Source organism: Nicotiana sylvestris, chromosome 7 (genome assembly GCF_000393655.2).
Source record: "Nicotiana sylvestris chromosome 7, ASM39365v2, whole genome shotgun sequence".
NCBI lineage: Eukaryota > Viridiplantae > Streptophyta > Magnoliopsida > Solanales > Solanaceae > Nicotiana > Nicotiana sylvestris.
Genome location: NC_091063.1, coordinates 123,142,907 through 123,164,564, shown reverse-complemented (window position 1 = coordinate 123,164,564; position 21,658 = coordinate 123,142,907). Strand labels below are relative to the sequence as shown.

The 21,658-nt window shown below is 36.8% G+C and overlaps 1 protein-coding gene across 1 annotated transcript; it reads right to left on the bottom strand.

Moving 5' to 3' along the window:
• Positions 1 to 2,674: 2,674 nt before the first annotated feature.
• Positions 2,675 to 6,674, bottom strand: LOC104240590 (probable LRR receptor-like serine/threonine-protein kinase IRK). Its single transcript, XM_009795452.2, has 2 exons — positions 4,737 to 6,674; positions 2,675 to 4,553 (listed from the first exon to the last, which is right to left on the bottom strand). Exons 1-2 carry the CDS (start codon positions 6,185 to 6,187, stop codon positions 3,107 to 3,109), a joined length of 2,898 nt encoding a protein of 965 aa, XP_009793754.1. The 5' UTR covers positions 6,188 to 6,674; the 3' UTR covers positions 2,675 to 3,106.
• Between the last annotated feature and the right edge of the window lie 14,984 nt (positions 6,675 to 21,658).

Below are 21,658 nucleotides of genomic sequence, written 5' to 3'. Positions count from 1 at the left end.
ACTTAATTGTAAGTTGAGTTGAAAAATCGGAGTCTTACATTACAATCTTCTTTATAGCAAGTGGAATAACACTTGTAATTGGGGTAAAGTACACAAATTACTTGTAAAGTGAATGGTCTTGAATTTTTGTCCTCGCGCTTATTTCATGGGCGGAACTTTAAATTTATCAAGTGTTGTCCCTTACTTGTCGCATTGACAATACTTTCAACTTGACCTTGAAGGTCTACTCACAGGACAAGCGGGGGTCAAAAGTTATAGAACACCCCAAAAAGTATTATATATATTTGGAATTTTTTGGTAATTACCGGTAGGGATATGGCACTCTTCTAAGTTTTTGGCTTTGGTTGTAAAAGTTGTCAAAACACTCGCTACCCTTTTACTTTTGTATAGGGTACGTTGGCCAAGTCTTCACTTTATTCCATGAGGTGAATAAACAGATTGAAGGTTGTAGAAGCTTTATCCCCACTCATGAAAAATCTTTAGTAAAGCAAAGAGAGCACTAGCAGATTAGTGAAAGTTTAACATGGAGTCCATCATTGTGTCCTGATAAAGTGAAAACCCAAAAGAGAAAGAATTGAAAGAAAATTCTTCTTGTTCTATACACTTGGTTCGCTGTCCAAGATACCTTTTTTTTTCCTCATGTAATATATATATATATAATAATCGTGTGTATGAGTCAATTTTCCCGTACCTTGATTAATTTAACAATATATTTGCGGCCTCCCACTAAATGCGGATCCAGAATTTAAATTTTATGGGTTTAAACTCTAAGATTTTTAGCACTAAACCCATTATATTTTTAAAGTTATGGGTCATATCTACTATGTATTGCAAATTCAGTGATGTTTGTATATATAAATTTATGTTCCACGTGGAAAGTTATGGATTCAATTGAACTCGTATGTACAGTTGTACATCGGCCACGGCCTCCCACCAACACATGTAACAAATAGCTTTATCCACCAAAGCTTAGATAGAGACGAAGAAATCACATATCTATTTTTAAAGACATGGTGGTTACTTCAGAAAAAATTGAAACGCTAGGAAATTTAATCATCTCTGACTCTCTGTTGTCGTAAGTGAGTCCCCCTGATCATGGTAGGTCTGATGACATTATTTAAAAAATTCTCAAGCATGCAAGAAATGTATTACTTACACCATAATCGATCCAAGAGTAAGTTGGACATGAATTATGAGCAGACGAATGCTTTAATGATGGCTATATATTAGTACTATTTCTTGATTAGGCATAATGCTTAAACTAACCAAGTATGGCAGGAACAAGTGCTTTAATAATCATTTCAACTTGCAGAAATAACATTGTTTGTCGAACTTGTAGAGCAAGAAACATCAATTTTGCTTGTCTCAATATTTTATTCATACCCCTTAATATTTGCCACTCTCAAATCTAAATAAAAGAGAAGATTGCAAACAATGATAAAACTTTCTCTATATTACTGATCTATGTATTACAATTCTTCATTATTAATCTTTGTACTATTAATTTCTGCATAACTTATCACAGAACCAAACGCCCTCTAAAGGCATGCTTTATTACCAATATAAGCAAAAACAATCATACCATAAAAATCTATATAATTTTATACAACGTTTAAAATGAATTATAAAATCCTGCATTACAGTTAATCTTCACATAACTAAGTACTACATTCAGTTTCAAATAATAAACTCCGCATAATATATGTGGAGTTTAATACCGTCAACCAAATATTGTGTAACTAATGTGTATTAGTTATACGAGAATTTATATATTATTTTATATCACTTCATCAATTATTTATTCTCCATATAACAATTCCCGTACTATTTATTTTCAACATAACCATCCTTATATTATTATTTATTGCATAATAAGCTATACATTGTTCCTGTATAGCTACACCATCGACCAAACGACCCCTAAAATGAAGTGGAATGAACCTAAGTAGAGCATAATGATCCACAGAGAAAGCTATAATTCATATAGCGAAGCTCCACCAATTTGAAATTGAAGCATCGTTAAACCCGGCCCGGTAAAAATTTAACGCCAAAATATATTGGTGCGTTTAAATTTCACTTTTGCATAAATATATAAAGCTCTTTATTGTTAAAACTGGGCATGATAGCAACCCATTTTCATGCACATGGGACAAGTAGAGTTAAGGTTGAGAAAAGGTCCACCCATATTGCAGTAAATCATTAGGTCCCCCTCTAGTCTTTAATTCATTGTAGTAAAGACTTGACATCGAAGCATTAATTATTTCACCAACCTCCATCTCTCTTACTATACAACAAGTGTGGTAGTGAATGCTTTCTTTCGGTACCTTTTCTGATTATTCAAGAAAGGGATAAGACCCATGCACCCCACCTATAAATTATTACCCTCGAAAAAAGTTGCTTGTTGAGAATTTTGTAATTCAAAATTAATACTTGACAACATTTTCTAGTTTCGAAATATAAAATAATAGTAACTCTTGAAAAGCACAAAGTGGATAAATACTTGGCGCCGGAGGTGAGTGGGGACAAAGCATAGTTCAAAACTCCTCAGAGAATGAGCCGCCCCTTTACCCTTACCTTGATCTACGTCTCTACCATTAAACAAAAGCCGCGGGGCAGTATGCTTAATTTGTGTAAAAAGAAATCAAATGTCTTAAGATGGTCACCAGACCAAAAATTCAGGAAATGCCACTGAATGGTGGCCTACTTTGATGTTTTCATTTCATCACAAATCCATGTGGGGCTTAAAGAGGCTTCTGCTATAAAAATACAAAGGATGTATTTTTCAGCTTTGTATGGACAACAACATCAAACAAGCACAAGACAGTCCAGAGACAGAAGTTGGATGTCTCAATATTACATAAAGACAATGCCAGTCTATCAAAATCTAACAAAGGTCCCCAAACTGGAGCTGGTGAAGAGGAATCCAGTTATTTAAATAACATATAAAAGATTTAACAAATGAGATAGATATTTGGATATAGTAAAATAACAACAGCATAATGACCTTCTCCAAATGTATTTCCTGTCTTCTAAGAAACTAACTGAATTCCTGTTCACCACAAAACTCATTCTCTATAATCTTGTTTTCCACAAACAACTTATAATATTACTCTATCTCCTCTGGACTTTCTGATGGACATCGGATTAACTCCAAAATTTTGATCACTTCTTCCATATCTGGTCGATTTGATGGAACTTGAGATGCACATATTAAACCAAGTTTCACAACTGGAATTGCCTCTTCGACGGGGAAATGACCTTGGAGCCGTTGGTCAATGCACTCTTCTATCCTGCCTTCTTCCAATGCCCCCCGCACCATGTCACATAATACAAGCACATCGTCTTCCATGTACTCCACGGGTTTTTTCCCTGTCACCACCTCAAGAGTCAAGATACCAAATCCATAGACATCACATTTCTCAGTTATCTTTACTGTTTGGCATGCAAATTCAGGAGCCATGTATCCAAGTGCACTCTGAATTTTGCTGCTCAAGATGTAACGATCCAAGACAGGTAATAAACGAGCCAAGCCAAAATCTCCAACTTTGGCATTGGCAGAAGCATCGTCTATGAGGACATTGGTCGACTTCATATTATAGTGAATAATGCTCAGCTGATGCAGATAGGCTAAGCCCTTGGCGGTATCAAGAATAATGTTGAATCTTTGCTGCCAAGAGAGACTGCTTTTAGAGCTTTCCTCATGGAGTAATTTGTACAAGCTTCCACCAGATACATATTCATTAATCAGGAGTTGAAGTGAAGGAGTCCAATAATAACCTTCAAGTGCCACTAGGTTCTGGTGTCTGATGCTTCCGAGACTTTTCATTTCACTCTCAAAATCTTCTTGTGACTTGATCAAACTTGTAATGTTGAGCTTCTTGATTGCAAGAGAACGTCCATCTCCGAGTTCTGTCTTGTAAACGGCTCCGAAACCACCACGTCCAAGTTCGTTACCCTTGTTGAGCAGTGCTTGAGTTCCAGCAACAAAATCTGCATCACCAGAGAACATAACAAGTTTGCCGAGGTTGGCTTCTGTACCATGTGAATGGCTATAGTCATCGCCACCAGATAAGGTGAAAGTTGCAGCAGAGAGTGCCATAGAAGAGCGCACGTGTAGATTGAGAATACTGACAACCACTACTCCAAGAGCTATGAAAACTGCCGCTCCGATGGCAATGAGAGATGATATACTGAGCATGATTCTCTTACGACCAAGCGAATTAACAGAACCATGACTCGAGTCAGATGAATTGGGGTTTAGTACAAGAGGTTTGGGATGGACTGCAGGGCAAGAGTGGTTGAGAACAGAACCACAAAGGGATGGATTACCAACAACAGATGAGGGAGAAATGGTGTTGAAAAAGCCACCTACTGGAAGTTCACCTTTGAGATGGTTGTGGGATACATTAAATGTGATAAGGTGGGAAAGGTTGGTTAGTTCTTTAGGCAAGCTCCCGGATATTTGGTTAAAAGAGAAATCCACTACCTCAAGAATGGTCAACTTAGAAATCTCTGGAGGGATAGGGCCAGTGAGGTTGTTGTGTGACAGGTCCCTACATAATAAAAAATGTACAACAGGTGACTCATAGAATCAAACAGCCATAACAATTGCGAACAAGAAAGAAGAAAACATGATCGAAAAAGCTAAAAACTACCTTACTTGATGTAACAGTAGGTACGAATACAAAAAAGCACACATTTAGGAGAATATAAGATGGAAGTGGATAGAAACTTACAACAAAGTTAGAGCGGAGCAATTTGCTATATCCGCGGGAATTGTACCACTCAGACGATTTTCTCTCAACTTCAGTTCCAGCAATGAAACAGCACTCCCAATTTCATAGGGAATGCTTCCATTAAGTTGATTGTGACTTAAATCAAGAACTCGGGTTGCATTTAGTTTACCTACAGCTTCTGGGATAATACCTGTCAAAAAGTTCCGGGAAATATTCATGACCTCCAAGCTATTGATGTTCCAAATGGCAGACGGTATTTCACCAGATAATGCATTGGAGGACAAATCCAAAACTTGAAGGCTTTGATAGGAAGTAGCTATGGACGTTGGCGGATAATCTATACTTCCGGTAAACCTATTACCGGAAAGGGAAATGCTCTTTAGTCCCAATGTGAAGGCCCAAGAAGGAAGATTACCAGTCAAGAGGTTGTGCCCAATGTCCAAGATTACAAGGTTAATGCACTTCATCAAGGACCGAGGCAAGCTTCCAACAAACTGATTATTCGACAAATTCAGTTCCGCTAGCAATGGAAGATCTCCCATAGAGCTTGGTATCCTACCAGAAAGATTATTTGCAGAAAGATCCAAAACTTGCAGGCTTTTCATTTCAGCTATCCAATCTGGAATCTCCCCATTGAATGAATTTGATCTTAAATCCATAGTGGTACATAAACCAAGTCTTCTCATAGATTCAGGAAGGCCTCCACTAAGCAAATTCTCACTGAGATCAATAGACTTAAGCTGCACACAGTTCCCAATATTTTCAGGCAGCCAACCGGTGAACTTGTTCTTCTGCAAATTAATTGACCTCAAAGAATATAAACCCTCAATTGCTTTAGGAATCTCACCCTCCAATACATTATCAGAAATATCGAGGTATCGAAGAGAGCTCAGGGACCATAACCCTGAGGGCAATTGACCTGAAAGCCCGTTCGACGAAAAGTTAACCCTTTCTAGTGTTGAGCAAGAGGTTAAAGAATCAGGGATTTGGCCAGTGAGATTATTCTTGGCAAAGGAAACAGCTTGTAGAGACCCACATTGTCTAAAAAAATCATCAGGAAGTGACCCTGACAAACTGTTGTCACTCAAATCAATAACCCTCAAACTTGGTATTTGGGCAAGAATGGGATTAATATTGCCAGTAAAGTTATTGTTAGACAAAGATAAAACCCTCAAGAATTGTAACCTCAACAGGCTTCTACCTATATGCCCAGAAAGAGAGAAATTGTCAAGCAGAATCTCAGAAACTCTATTGGAATAAGGATCACATTTTATACCAACCCAATTACAAGGAGTAGCATCATCTTCAGTCCAAGATGTAAGCTTTGATTTAGGGTCAGTGAATCCAGCTTTGAATACAATTAAACCCATTACATCATCATTAAATGCAGGGTCTAAACACTCCACAAGAAATGGAGTTAAGCATAAAACAGTTAATATATGCAGTAACATTTTCAAATAAAAATCTCCACCAACAACAAAAACAAAAGAACCAACAATTGTGTTGTAATAAAATCAAGAAATGAAAAGGGAATTAAAGAAATGACAAGAGGGTGTGAGGAAATGAAATGCAAATTGCATATGTAACAGAAAAGAAACAAAATCCAGCAAACACAAAGCTTAAAGAAGAATATTCACTGAAATAGGTAAAGAGAAAAAAGAAACATTCTCACTGCTTGGAGATAGAGGAAGAAAAAGGGGTGCTTTGTTAAGTTGTAAATTCTGCTGCAAGAATGTGACACCTTCACCAGAAAGCAAAGAAACCACTAAAGAGAGAAACTTTTGGTGTTTTGGTTAGAAGGGGGAGGTCAGTTTTTAGAATAGAAGAAGAGGAGACTGATGGGGGGCATTAAAGAGTTCGTCAGTCAGTACAGTGCGTGTGTGTGTGAGAGAGAGAAGCTCTGCAGTTGCTGAGTTATTTGATGTGTTGTATTGGGAGGAAGAGAGAATTAAAAGCTGGTGGATTCAATGATTTTGTTTAGTCAAATTTGAACTGTTGTTTTGTTTAATGAAGTAGTATTAGCTCTATACATTATTAATACCTTATTTGATATATTTTTTTAATATGTGTATAACTAATACATTATAGTTGTTATTATCCTATGCATAAGTAATGTATAGAAAATTATGGCATTAGTAATACCAAGGCTATTAAAGATAAAATTGTCCTTAAAGCCCCTTAAAACTAGAGAATATATAGGGTATTTTTGTCAATAACTATTTTTCTTAAAAATTATGTAATACATTATAATTTTAATACACCACACCAAACAGTAGATAAAAAATAATATCTGCATAACTAATGCTTGCATTATTAATACATGTATTACTAATTCATGCATTACTAATACACCTTATTCCGTACTATTCTTATACATCCTACCAAACGACCCCAAAGTGGTGGTTTTTTTAGGTGAAGAGACTTGGGAGTATAGAGAGTGTAACGGCGAAAAAGCAGCAGTTGTCTGTGCTGAGTGGCCTTTATTATGCCCCACTACTTTGCCAGTTTCTACTTGCTAAAATTCTTCTTATTTACTTCAAGACTTCAGTTTTTTAATACTAACTTTTTATTACTCCTCCCGAGAGCTATTTGGTGACTCGAACCCGCAATCTCAAAATTAGAGTATTTGGTGACTCGAACCCGCAATCTCAAAATTAGAGTATTTATCGTTTGAGCAACTCTATCTTGCTATTAGTTTAGCTTTAACTTTGCCGTTGGTATTTTTAAATTTCCTTTTTTTTTTAGTTTTGCCCCCGATGTTCGGCTTTAGAGTATATACGATTAATTCAAATTCACATCGAAAATCTCATTTTGGAAGATAAAACCTCCGACCTAAGGCGATCTTTTTTCAAAGCTCTAACATAAGATGAGATCTGTGAGTAAGATAAAAGAATACTTATCACCCTATCATAATTTTTTTCCTATTATATCGAAAAGGGGAAGGAAAAGAAAAATGGAAGGGGCACAATGAAAATTCAACTTTCATTTATCGTATGAAATATATCACCATCATTACTAAACTATGAGTCTATTAAGTCTTGGGGTTTGACAATTTAGTCTTATGTGAGTTTTTTATCCTATTTTGTTTCGATTTAACTTTCTTTTAGTTGCTATATTTTTACTTTTAAGAAAGATACATCTATAAGGGAAAGGATAAATATTACATATAATATAAATAAGACGATTTGATTTTCTTGTTTCCATGTATGCTCTAACTATGAGAATCAAGCTTTACCCTTCCATAAGGCAATAGTATTATTTTCTTTACTTTCCTTTTCTTCTTTTAACTTTGTCCATGTAAATGTATACTATGTCCGAAACCAAGTTACGTTAGATTAGTGACCAATCTAAGTAATCAAACCATAATAATTTTTCTATATAGAAATTCATATAACCGACGGATGTAGATCTAATAATAATAATAATATAAGCAGTTATTTCTGCATTCGTTACTTCTAACACGGATTATAATAAAATGCATAATAAGTGTACTTATATTACATTTAAATGTAAATCCCTCTTTACTAGTAGTTGATTTAATTAGTCTTGGTTGAGGTGAACATGATGGTTGTTTTTCTAAATTCTACTCCACATTTAAGATGTTTGTTTATAATGGTTGTGATATTAGCCTGGACTAAGGCATGACAGTGGTTTCTCATTTATTTTTTTATGTGTGTACATTGCCCGCACATTCACGAAATTTGTCAAAGATCTAGAGGGGTTTACATTTTGATATTTTAATTAGTTGCTCTATCGAATCTGTTTTTTTTTTTTTTTCTCAAAGCCTACTGGCTCCTTTTAACCACATAAATTTTTGAAGGAAATTCGATCTAGGAGAGTTTTAGAGAGCTATCACGGCTTGAAGACACAAGATTTCATCAATTCTCTTGCCAACATTCAGAGCAAAATGAGAGTTTGTATTGTAAAGTTGTCTGGGGCGGAGTAATAAGTCTGATTACGATTTTGGCAGAATTTAGTAGCTTTACTGTATTTATGTTTAAAGATCACTTAATATATATTTTATAAATAAATTATTCAGAACCAAACAAAATTATTTTTGCTGAAATTTAAAACCCATAAGCTCAAAATTTTAACTCCTCCCACATTGACCACTACTTCTGCGAATTTACCAATATTCTTTTGCTAGTGCAAACATAGTTTACGGTCAAAGTGGAATCTTTGGCATTAGAGATCTCAAAATTGAAACTATTACTTCGTTACTATGAGGAATGAAATCTGACATAACCTCTCTATAAAATTTATTTAGGTGCATACTTTTTTGATTTAGCCCGATTATCAAGAGAATTGGTAAAAATATTAGACTTTACTATATTTTAAGCAAAGTAAACAATACTTTAGTGATAGTCCTCAAGTTAGAGTTGGACAAGTATTTAGATGGATAGAATGTTAACTAATAGCGAAATTAGAATTTTCACAGAGGGGATCCAAAATATAAATAAGTAATACAAAGTCAAAGGGATTATCATCTAGTATATATACACAAGAAATAATTTTGATATTATATATGCAATATAATTTTTTGGCGAAGGAGATTCAGATTCCTACTTCCGCCTATGATGTTAAGTACCATAAATTTGGTTGCAAAATATTAGTCCTAATAATTCTTGCTTGTTTTGTGCTCCTGGCATCACGATCACTTTCATTTAGATGAGATCGTCATTTCATTTTTTTAAAGTTAGTGATCGTCAATTAATCATGCATTTCTTTTATAAATAGGGTATGGATGTTACTCAATATGTACAGAGGGGCAGATTTATATGGACCCAAGCGGTGTCACGGGACACCGCTTCGTCGATTTTTTTTACTATTTATATATATATATATTAAGTAAAATAGAAATGCAAGATAAAATCATTAAAAGTGACACAACTTGTAGCAAAATAACTTTGTAGTCTAGTGGTTGACAACATCAACTTTGTTGGGAGAGGTCTTTGGGTTCGAACTCCTTTGGCTCCACAAAATATTAAATTCTATAATATCTCATTGGAAAATGGATAGAATCAGCTCCAAAAACGATAGAATAGCAATGAAAATCGAGAACTCTTTTATGAATTGCACTCCATTTAAGCTACGCCAAAGGCTAAGTTTGTTTGACTAACAATCTACCTATCTTTGAAAAGTGTAACATCTCGACAAATTAAGTATTGTTTTGTTTAGATTCTGCAGCGTTGCTTTTGTTCCCATTTGCTCTTTCTTGTCACTTAGTTTGTAAATCAAAAATGCCAAAGAAAACGAAATAAACAAAGAAGAAAATAACAAAAAAAAAATCTTACTTCACATAGTTAATAACGATTAAAAGTACTAAAAAATATTACAATATAGTCAAGTCACGTTAATACACTTTGACCACCAGAGAAAAAGTTTTCGAAAACTTCTTATCTTTAACCACATGAAGATGAATGAAAAAAGTTAAAATTCCTCTTTATAAGTTATAATTTTTACTACTAATCTAGGGATAAAAAACAGATATGGCAGCAATAAAAAGATTAAGCGTAATAGCCGACAAAAGAGAAAAGCAGAAAGAAACAAAATAGGGCAGTGAAAATGGTTGATAGATGAGCCAATTTTCTCCTTTTCAGATAAGAAAAAGAGTGAACAAAACATGAAAAGGTGGACTCAAAATAAAAATGCAGCTCTTAACTGACCATTTTTGTCTTAAAACAGACTATTCTTCGGATTAGTTGGAGCGGTGACGTTGCCTCAATTTAGTAGTATAATAGTACTCTAATTAATGTCATTAATTGACTTTACCCTAAAGGTTAATAGTTTAATGATTTGGGTTGATTTGATTATTTTAAGCGAAGTTTTAAAACTATACTCGTTTGTCTCTTAAGCAGAGGGATTTCAGTTCTCGGGGATTGGCTTTATGGAGTCTAGTGGCAATGGCGTGAATGGCGCGCTGTCTTAACTATTTGATTAGTAGTAGTAAAAGACACCGCAGTTCCATAAACCAATGTATTAATTACTACTCAATAAATACTTATTCGCACAAAGTGAAAATACATATTCGCTCTAGTTCATAATAAGTGATCAATTTGTCTTTTTATTTTGGTCCAAAATAAGTACTTATTCATTTATATAATCAAGAAAAAATTCAATTTGTTTTTCCAAAATTACCCTTATGTACGTATCCCTAAAAAGTCTTTTACTTCACATTAACTATGCTGCAACATTTAATTAAGGGTAGTAGTCACACTAACTATTTTTGTCTAGAATTTAATACTATTTTCTTCCTGGAAACAGTCTCTCTACCCTTCGGGGTAGGGGTAAGGTCTGCGTACATATTACCCTCCCCAGACTCCACTTGTGAGATTATACTGGGTCGTTATTGTTGTTGTTGTTTTCTTAATGGTTATGCCCAAGGCAAACTTATAGTGGACCGAAGGAAGTACTATTATATTACTTGATTTGATGTAAATATTGAATATGAGAAGCTTTTTATCTTTATGCCATTTTATCTTATAGAGATAGGCAAACCCAACATAGGGAGTAATTCTATCCAAAATTAGTATGATCTTATTGTATATAAATATTTTAAATTTATTTTTTAAATATATAAATAGATCGAACAAAAAAATAAAGAATTTGGCAGAACTTGTCTTTAACCCCCTTTATGAATATATTATAAAGGACAAGGGGTTGTTCACCTTTGAAAAATTAGTTAAGTATTTTGTAGAGAGTCAAAGTAAAGGAGACGATATTCTTGTATACGATTAAGATCGAGCCCGTTGAATACCTCGATTTCCCAGCAAGACAAACAGAGCAGAGACGTGACCGTAAGGAATCGGATTTTGGGCATGGAACCACTCGTATCGGGGTTCGAGCAAAACATCTGCCTTCGGAGGTGTCAGAATCACGTTCTTCGGGTCCGGTCCGAGTCCCAAGACTTCGGAAAATATCATCAAACGACTGCACACGACTAACGAAGGGCCGTGATATCCGTGCCCAACCGGATATCACGGCATGAATCTCAGCCCATATCGACAGGAAATTAGTGGTTAGCGAAACAGAAGATTTTTACATTTTTTTAGAATTGTACTTAGGATAAAATTCCCCAACTATATGAAGAGAAAAATTTATTATTCATGACAAATGTAACATGCATATCAAACTCTTATTCTTTCTGTTATTCAAAGTCATTACTTTTGTTCATGAGTTCTTCATAAGGATAATCTCGGTTTCGAAAGCAGGCTCCTCATTAAGCCATTTACCGAGTCTGGGATCATTCTTATGATTGGTTTGGCAATTTATTACGTCTTTCATTTATTTAATCTAATTTCATTAATTATTTATATCGAATTAACCCGCGTATCCTTAAAACCATATATAAATTCAATTGTTATCCGTTTTTTAGGGTAAACAGTTTGGCACCCACCGTGGGGCTAAGGATAATAATGGCATTTTGATACAAATTTCCATAACGCACTTTGCATCATGCTTGTTCTTTGAGATTTTAATTTTAGGTAAATTTAAGAATGTCAGTCTCTCAATCCGCTCACTTGAATGTTGATGCCGAGTCTAGCCACCATGGCGAGAACAACAATATAATGCCCAGCAGTGAGGTTCCCCCAGCTGACCCCAACGGGGTCCTGGTCGCAGACCCAATCGATGCTAACTCCTACGTGGCCATCGATGCTAACTTGCCTATCGACCCAGAGAACATCATTTGTGGAGCAGCTAGGTCGGTTGCCCGGGGTATGCACGACGGTGAAGGTGATAGGATCAATTTGTGAGTGCTCTTCGAAATGTTACAAGCTCAACAGGTGGCGATAGCCCAGTTATAGAACCAAAACCACGCCCCCAGCAGAGTTGAGCCCGACTATCTCGAGAGAACACCTGAAGAAATGAACGAACCTCGAAAAGGCCGGGTGAAACAGAAGTCGGGGTCAGCCCCGAAATAATAAAGATGCTCGAGGAACTGACGAAGCGGGTGGAACCGGGGGAAAAGAAGATCGAAGCCAACGACAAAAAAGTGGAGACCTATAACTCCAGGGTTGATCAGATCCCTGGAGCTCTTCTGATATTGAAAGGCCTGGATTCCAAGAAATTTGTCCAAAAGCCTTTCCCTCCGAGCGCAGCTCCGAAACCAACCCCAAAGAAGTTCTATATGCCTAAAATTCCGAAGTACAATGGAACAACTGATCTGAATGAACATGTGACCTCTTACACGTGTGCCATCAAGGGGAACGACTTAGAAGATAATGAAATTGAATCTGTTATGCTGAAGAAGTTTGGAGAAACCTTGTCAAAAGGAGCTATGATATGGTACCACAACTTACCCCCTAATTCTATTGATTCACTTGCTATGCTTGCAGATGCCTTTGTAAAGGCGCACGCTGGGGCCATCAAGGTCGAGACCAGGAAGTCAGACCTTTTCAGAGTAAAGCAAAGAGATAACGAAATGCTTAGGAAATTCGTGTCGAGGTTTCAAATGGAATGGATGGATCTGCCTCCGGTCGCGGACGATTGGGATGTTCAGGCATTCACCCAAGGACCTTACCACCAAAGCTCATTGGCTTCGCAACAGTTAAAATAAAATTTGATAGAATACCCGGCGGTAACTTGGGCCGACATCCATAACAGGTACCAGTCAAGAATCAGAGTCGAAGATGAACAGCTCGGGACCCCTTCTGGATTCGTATATCCCGTCATAACTAGTGACAGATCAAAAAGAGTCATCGATCATGAACCATGACCGAACAGAGATCGATATCAACCATATAACGGAGATCGAAGGGGGAATGGGTCCGGACATAAGACTGTAAGGTGAGAAAAAAGGAACGATCGAGGCCACAATAGTCGGGGACTCAAGTATAAAAACAGTTTCGACAGGCCACTCGGGGCCAAGGAGACACCGAGATTATCGGAATACAACTTCAGTGTTGATGTTGCCGACATCATATTTGCCATCGTACGCATCAAAGATACCAAATGGCCTCGACCATTGTAGTCCAATCCTGGCCAAAGGGACCCCAACCTAATGTGTAAGTATCATGGTACTCCCGGCCATAGGATTGAAGACTACCGAAAATTAAGAGAAAAAGTAGCCCGGTTATTCAATAATGGACATCTCCGAGAATTTCTGAGTGATCGAGCCAAAAATCACTTTAGGAATAGGGACTCCAACAAGCAAACCAAGCAAGAGGAACCCCAACGCCTCATTAGCATAATCATTGGTGGAGTCCACGTCCCCCAAGGGCCGATGCTAAAGCGCACTAAGGTGTCCATTACAAGAGAAAAATAGACTCTAGATTATATATCGGAGGGGACCGTATCTTTCAACGACGAGGACACTGAAGGCATCGTGCAACCACATAATGATGCACTGGTAATATTTATACTCATAAGTAAATATCGAGTTAAGCGTGTGTTAATTGATCCAGGTAGCTCGGCCAATATCATTAGACCGAGGGTCGTGGAACAGCTGGGTCTACGAGACCAAATAGTGCATGCAGTCCGAGTTTTAAATGGATTCAACATGGTGTGCGAAACTGCTAAAGTGGAGATAACTCTGCCGATAAATACCACCAGGACCATTCAGGAAACAAAGTTCTATGTGATTGAAGGAGATATGAGATATAATTCTCTATTCGGAAGGCCATGGATTCACAACATGAGGGCAATACCCTCGACACTACACCAAGCATTAAAGTTCCCCACACCGAGAGGGATCAATATATTTTACGGAGAACAACCAGCCACTAAAGAAATGTTCACGGTCGATGAGGTAACCTTGATGAACGCACTCTTGACATCAAAGAACACCGAGTCTATCACACCTCCTTTTTACTACCACCGGAAGGGGGTATAAAGGGAGTTTTTTTCAATTTAAGTGACAATTGAAACATGATTATTTATTAAAATCAAAGTCGCCACTTGGGATAATTTATGGTGTCCCAAGTCACTGATTTAAAATCCCGAATCGAGGAAAGTTTGACTCTTATTTTTGGTCTGCGAACACAGAAATCCGGGTAAGGAATTCTGTTAACCCGAGAGAAGGTGTTAGGCATTCCCGAGTTCCGTGGTTTTAGCACGGTCGCTTTGATCATACTTGGCTTAATCAAATTATCTAATCACTCATTTTTAGAACCTATGTGCATTTTCCTCTTTTTAATTAAAAGATTATCTTGAAACAGGTCACGCGCACGTGTACCCATTTGGTTTGGCACGTCAAGAATCGTGTCACGCGAACGTGTCCACAATTAATAATGCCTTATTATTATTAAGAAAGTTTAGTCGAAGTTGCGCGAACGCATACCCCGATTTCGTTTTTAAGATCGTTATTATGTCACGCGAACGTGTACATGTTTCTAACGCAAATGATGAAATATAAGTGATGAAAATATTAAGAGTCTACTTTTCTTTTTCATATTATACCCAATCCCTAAGGCCATTCAAACAATCCATGACAAACTTCAGCCTAAACAATTCACACACTTGCTTGGTATTAAATCAAAATTTCAAATTCGAAAACATAAACTAATAAACTACTTAAAACAGATTTTAGATCAACAATGAAGCAAACAAAATAATCAATAACATTCATATCTCAAACACATAAGAAGAATGCTGAAAATTAGTTAAAAACGAGGTTTAGGAGTGGACCTCAAATAGAACCTTGCCAATTAACGAAATATCCGACCTTTGGAATTTGGAACGCGGACCGGACGAACCTCGAACTAAAATACAACCCAAGAACAGAAAGCCACTAATCGATACCGGAAATAGATCAGATCTAAAGATTGCACCTCCGTGTTTTCATTTTTCCGGCAACTAGAACAAAACAAAACACATATGGCCTGCGCCCGAAAGATTCAAATCATTTTTAACCATCTGATTTAGACACAGCAGAAGATTCAATGGCTAGTAATGATATTGAACACTATGGTTGAATTCATGACATAAATCAACTATAAATTTTGACAAGAAAAAAAAACAAAGAAAAGAAGCAACTACTAGGGTTCGTTTTCCGGTGAGTTCACTAGTGAGGGAGCGTCAGATTTGAGATGAATGGGTATGGCTGGCGACGGGACTCTGGTGTTAGGGAGATGGGGTCATCCTCTGAAGGTTTTTTTTGTTGCAGCTTTTGGTGTTGGCGAGGGTGTTGCTGGTGGCATCGCTGCTTCTGGCTTTCGGCGAACAACGGCTAGTTTAGGTTGTTTGGTCACTGGTTTGTTTAACAGGAGGGGTAACGGCTGGGGTGGGGGGGTGGGGGGGTTCAAAGAAGAAGAAGCTTCAGGGGGGGTCGTGTATGTAACGGCTGCTGCTGATCCTTTTTAGCTCCTCTAGGGTTTTTTCATGAAGAAGAAAAGGTTTTTGTCTAGGTTGGTCCAAATCTGAAAAAAAGGGCTGGAAAGTTAGGTCTAGGGTCTCTTTTTGTAAGGTTTTTTAGGTTAAGAGGTATGAGCCTAGGAATTATGGGCTTGGGAATTATGGGCTAGTTCTGAAAATTAGGCTTAAACATGGGTTGTTTGAGCCCAAATTTTATTCTTTCTCCGTAAACAACACTAAAATACGACCTCATTTACTAATTAATCCCACTTAAGTAAAATAACTAATAGAATAAGACTAACCGTTAAAACAAACCTATTTTTTGGTATTTTCAAATATCATATTAAAATAAAAATAAGGTACTATTTTTGTATTTTTTTTTAGTTTTACAAAAGGTATATAAACTAAAAGCAACTAAAAAGAAAATTTTTTTTTTGTAATTTTTATTTTTCGTGATAAAATAAGGTAAAAGAGTCAAAACTAGTTGAAATAACTATATTAGACCTAAACTAAGTATTTAAATGCTAAAATATGTAAAATCTTGGGGAGGGTCAAAAATCACATGTCTACAGCTGCCCCTCTTTGATTAGAAGCACGAAGTATTTTCAGACAAAGAATGACTAGACAAGTTTTTGACCCGACCCTTATTTATAGATACCAAAAACTAAGAGGAAGGAGAATGTGACCGAGCCCTGATATCTGAGCTGCCTACATATCCTTGGCTATAAAGGAATCAGGCCACGTGTAGTTCAGAAGTGAATGAGGTGATGGAGTATACCGAGGTAGAGAGCCGATCGAGGTGCCATTCCATCGAGGTTCCGGTCTGCGGTCCTGTTATTACATCAAAATCAAAAAAAAAAAAAGACTAACTAAGCCTATCAACTATGAATTACAAGATTCCTATCTATAAGTCTTCTGAAGCTTGATCTTGAGTCTTGAATGGTTTTCATGCAGACTTTAGATTTGAACTTTGACGCTTGCTAGTTGCAGGTGCTAGTTCATTCTTCTTCAGCTTTTCGGATCAAGATCGAACATCCAGTGCTTGTGACCTCAACCATGCCTTGAGCAGCTCACATCTTTCATCAACTTATACATTTGGATTCACTTCTTGCTTTTTTTTATTCTGGATTGTGACTAACTTCTGTTGATCATCTCAGACTATTGACTCACATTCTTGCCGTGAGCTTCTTTTGTTGCTGACTTGAATTGCATTCTGAAGTGAATTCCCTTGTTTTCCAGGTGAGCGCCTGATTGCCAAAACTTGAACTGTCTTCCTTTGAAACTTGAACTACTTTTCCTTGAAACTCGAACTATTTTCCCTTGAAACTTGAATTGTCTTCCTTCGAAACTGCTTTCCCTTGAAATTTGAATTGTCTTCCCTTGTTCTCCAGGTGGGCGCCTGATTGCTGAACTTGACCTGTCTTCCTTCGAAACTTGAACTGCTTTCCCTTGAAACTTGAGATAATTCCAAAACAAATTCCCTTGTTCTCCAGGTGGGTGCCTTCAATCAAAATAACAAAACAAACAAAATTTTCTACCCCAGTTTACACTCGGAAGATTTGTGAATTGTTAGCAAAACTGTAAACCACTTATGCTATTGATGCAATGATGAAAGTAAACTAGAGACTCGACTAGGGTGTGCATCTCCTATGAGTAAAATCAAGAAACTTTGACCAGCAAATGCGTCTACTAAAAATAAAATCTGAAAGACCCAAATCAGGAAGTGCGTCTCCTACGGGTGAAACTTGAATGAACCAAACTAGGAAGTGCGTCTCCTATGAATGAACTCTCAATTTTAGGAAGTGCGTCTCCTAAAAGAATAACTTGAAAGACCTTGATTAGGAAGTGCGTCTCCTACAGGTAAAACTTCAATAAACCAGACTAGGAAGTGCGTCTTCTAGGGCCGAACTTAAATGACTCAAACTAGGAAGTGCGTCTCCTAGGGGTGAAATCTTAATTTAGGAAGTATTTGTTGATACCCAATTTTTCCCTATGTATTTCTATACAAAATACTTTCAAAATAGCATGTACATGCATATATAAGCATGCCCCAAGAGTTTTGGTATTTTTTCTAATTCTTAAAGATTTTTTAAAATCAATTTATTGTCTATTTTAGCAGTACAAAATCTATAATTATTCCCAAAATCATCAATTTTGGTGAATAATTTATTTTTTATTCCCATATTTATATCAAAATACGATTAAGGTGATTTTTGCACATTTTTACAAATTCTTTTGGCATTTTAAAAGCTAAATTGCATATAATTGCAATTATAGCCTATTTAGTAATTGATAGCATCTTATAATTATAAAATTAACCCCAACATTTTTTAATTAATATTTATATGATATTTTTTTACCCGGTACTTTTAATTTATTCTTAAAATCATTATTGCTATTTTTTATAAAACAAAATGGGAAAAGTGGCTATTTACAATCTAGCCTCAATTGTATTTCAATTTCAGCCAATTTGGCACCCCTAATTAACCCAACTCAGGCCCAAATTTGAGCCCAAACTACCCAGCCCAATTACCTTAAATCTGACCCAGCACCTACTCAACCGACCCAGCCCATAACCCCGTTCAATCTCGGCCGTTGATCACTTAGATCAACGGCCACCATTGATTCTTTCCTTTTTAATTTAAAACGACCCCTAAACCTACCCCATTCCTTCAGAGACGCCGCCTTTGAATCCCTTCTTTCTCTCAACTCTCTCTCAACCCACCTCAAACCCTAGCCGCCGCCTCTCACTGAAACCCTAATCCATGGCTTCCCAGGCTCATCAGAGACCTGTACCAGCCTCTCATGGCCTCTACGTGCTCATCTTTGAGGTCCTATGACTAGATCTTGAAGGGGTTTCAATCAAGCCTTTGCTTGATGACTGTTCTCCGGTCGTCTTCAACCTTTGTCCAGGTCAGCCATGGCTATTCGACTTCGATCTTCGACTTTCCTGCTTAGATCGATGGTTTTCAAAGCCTTTCTCATCGCCTGGGTTTCTTAGGAAATCCTAATCTCTAAGGCTCCTTCGATTTTATTTCAGATCTGCCCCGGATCTATATGCGTTCGAACTTTCTAAGCATCTTTCTCAAAGTTTCTTTAATTTTTTTTTTGCTTTCAAAACTCTTTATTCTTTAATTAAGGTTTTATGTTAAGGTATTTCGAATCTCTTCTCTGATTCTTGACATGTTTTACTGTGTTTTGCTTGTGTTGTTTTCTATCTGAGTTAGCATGTTTAAAACCCTAATTCTTGAGATTCTGTTTGAGTTTCTTAGTCTGTTTGTTAACATTCGTTTACCTTGTTTTTCTATCTGAGTTAGCATGTTGAAAACCCTAATTTTGGGGTTTATTCGAGATTCTGAATTTGTTTGCTTGTTTCACTTGTTTATCGCCTCTAAACCTGACTGATTTTGAAAACCCTAGTTCTTTGGGGGTCTATTTGAGTTCCTGAAGTTCTTCGTCTGTTGAAATTGCTCAATGTGATTCCTTTACTTCAACTCTCTTTTTTCTTTATGTGACTCTTTTGGTTCTGAGTTCTTGCTACCTGTCAAACTCGACTATGATTTTCACTCGACTCTTTGCATGCCACTGATCCTTTTCTCTATTACTAAACCACTGAAACCTGACTATCATGCTTCGAATGCTTGCTCTATGCTACTACTGTATGTTGTTTCTTTGCCATAGCTTGGCCTCACATGTCTATTACTTGTGCATTCCTTTATATACTGAGTCCCTTCTGTGATTGATTTTCAAACTCATAACTGATTTCAAAACTTTTCCCCCTTACTCGCCTGTTAAGGGTTAATTGTTTCTCTTTCTTGGTTTGGCCTTACTAAACCCTTTCCAAAAATAAGAACAATCCTGTACTTGGGCTTAAATACCTATTGTATGATTTTACTGCTCCTTTTATCGCAACAACCATTCTGCTTATAGACTGATTTTTCTTTCCTTATTTTTGATCATGTTAGTATCCGTTTGAACAATAATCCCTTGATTAAAGGGAAGTCTTGTGTTAATTGATTCTGATTGTGATCATGACCATATTTGTGTTAAAGCTATACTTGTTACCTTATTCTTTACTCGTCTTCAGTACTATAAGTACCCCCCATTCTCTTTTGCATGACACTCACTAACACATTGCATATCACGAACACACAAAACATAAGTCACTACTTCTTCTCTCAAATACTCTTAGTTTTTCTTAAAAACATTCGAGTTTTTCTCTGAACTCATAAGCTAGAGTCATCTTCTCTGATTGTGCTTTGGCTGCAAGTATTCTGCCTTTCTTCCTGCTTACTTTTCTGCAACTGGTATGTCTCTTCTTGTTTAAATTCTTCCTCTCTCTTATGTGTTTCTGCTTCAGTCTTCTCTTTGTTTATTTTACTGCTTTTTTCAAGTTTGTTTATTCCTGCTCCTATATGAATCCCCATCCCTAAACCCTTTGTATGTTGAGTTATGGTTCAGAAAATATGACAACCCTTGATATTGTTGTTCATGTATATGGACTGGACTCCCTGAGTCCTAAACTCTTTCAATTCCCATTCCCCTTTCCCTTTATGTGTATTCTGAGCTTGAGACTTTGGTCTGGCAGTGTCCTAATCACTGTCCAGACCATAGTCTGACCTTCTTTGGGTCTGTGCTCTTCTTTGTTGGCTGAACAGGCCTGGTCAGGGGTGTGCCAGCCTATCCTATGGCTAGGCATGACCCCCAGCCTACCATGACACTCCCTAACCCCCCTCTTGCACTTGCACTCATTCTTAGAAACTAAGTTCTGCCCCTCTCTTGTGAGCATTGCCTTGGGACTCCCTAAGCTCCCTCTGAACTTGGACACCTGAGGGACCTGAGGGCTGGCCCTTCCACACTGCACTATAACTCTTTCTGATTTATATATTAGGTGTAAGCACTGTCGGGAGTTCTTGAAATTTCTTGGATCTCTGAAATACCCTAGATAAGATAAGGCTTTGGAAATCTGAATCTCGGAAGTGGTTCAATCTCAAATTGTTAGATACTAAGTCTGAATTTGGCTTCTCGGATGTAGCTGTAATTTCTGATGTATTTTTATTTCTGTCTTATTTTTCTGGTATGTAATAATTTGTATAAACTTGGGATTTTAGTGAAAAGGGGAGGGGATTTATCTATGCAATCTCACAAGTAGAAACCATGTCTATAGGACTTTTACTGTTAATCTATGCAACTCACAAGTAGAAACCATGCCTATAGGATCTAACTTTCTGATTTCTGCAACTATGCATATAGATACCATGCCTATAGGGATTCACATTTCTGCATTTATAATGACATTAGGCAAACCGTTAGGTTTAATGATAAATCAGCATATAGATATCATGTTTATAAGGCTGTTAATGTTTGAAAGGTATTAAAATCAGCAACTCGTAGAGATCACGCCTATAGGAACTTTAAATCAGAATTGTTTCACTCGTCTAAAACAGTACTGACCCTTTTTGCTAAAACAAGCAACTTTCTGCACGTTTTCTGAACCCTTAAAACTTTTCTTGCAACCAAATCAGTGCATCTTTTTCCTTCTTGATAAATATTCTCAAATCAGTGCATATTTTCTGAAAACTTACTACTTTCCTGATAATTTGACAAACATTTTTTCAAATCAATCTGAA

Coding starts and splice junctions, on each gene's coding strand:
- LOC104240590 (XM_009795452.2), bottom strand. CDS start 6,187: ATGTTACTGCATATATTAACTGTTTTATGCTTAACTCCATTTCTTGTG. Junction 4,554..4,736: donor TGCTCCGCTCTAACTTTGTT/GTAAGTTTCTAT, acceptor TTTATTATGTAG/GGACCTGTCACACAACAACC.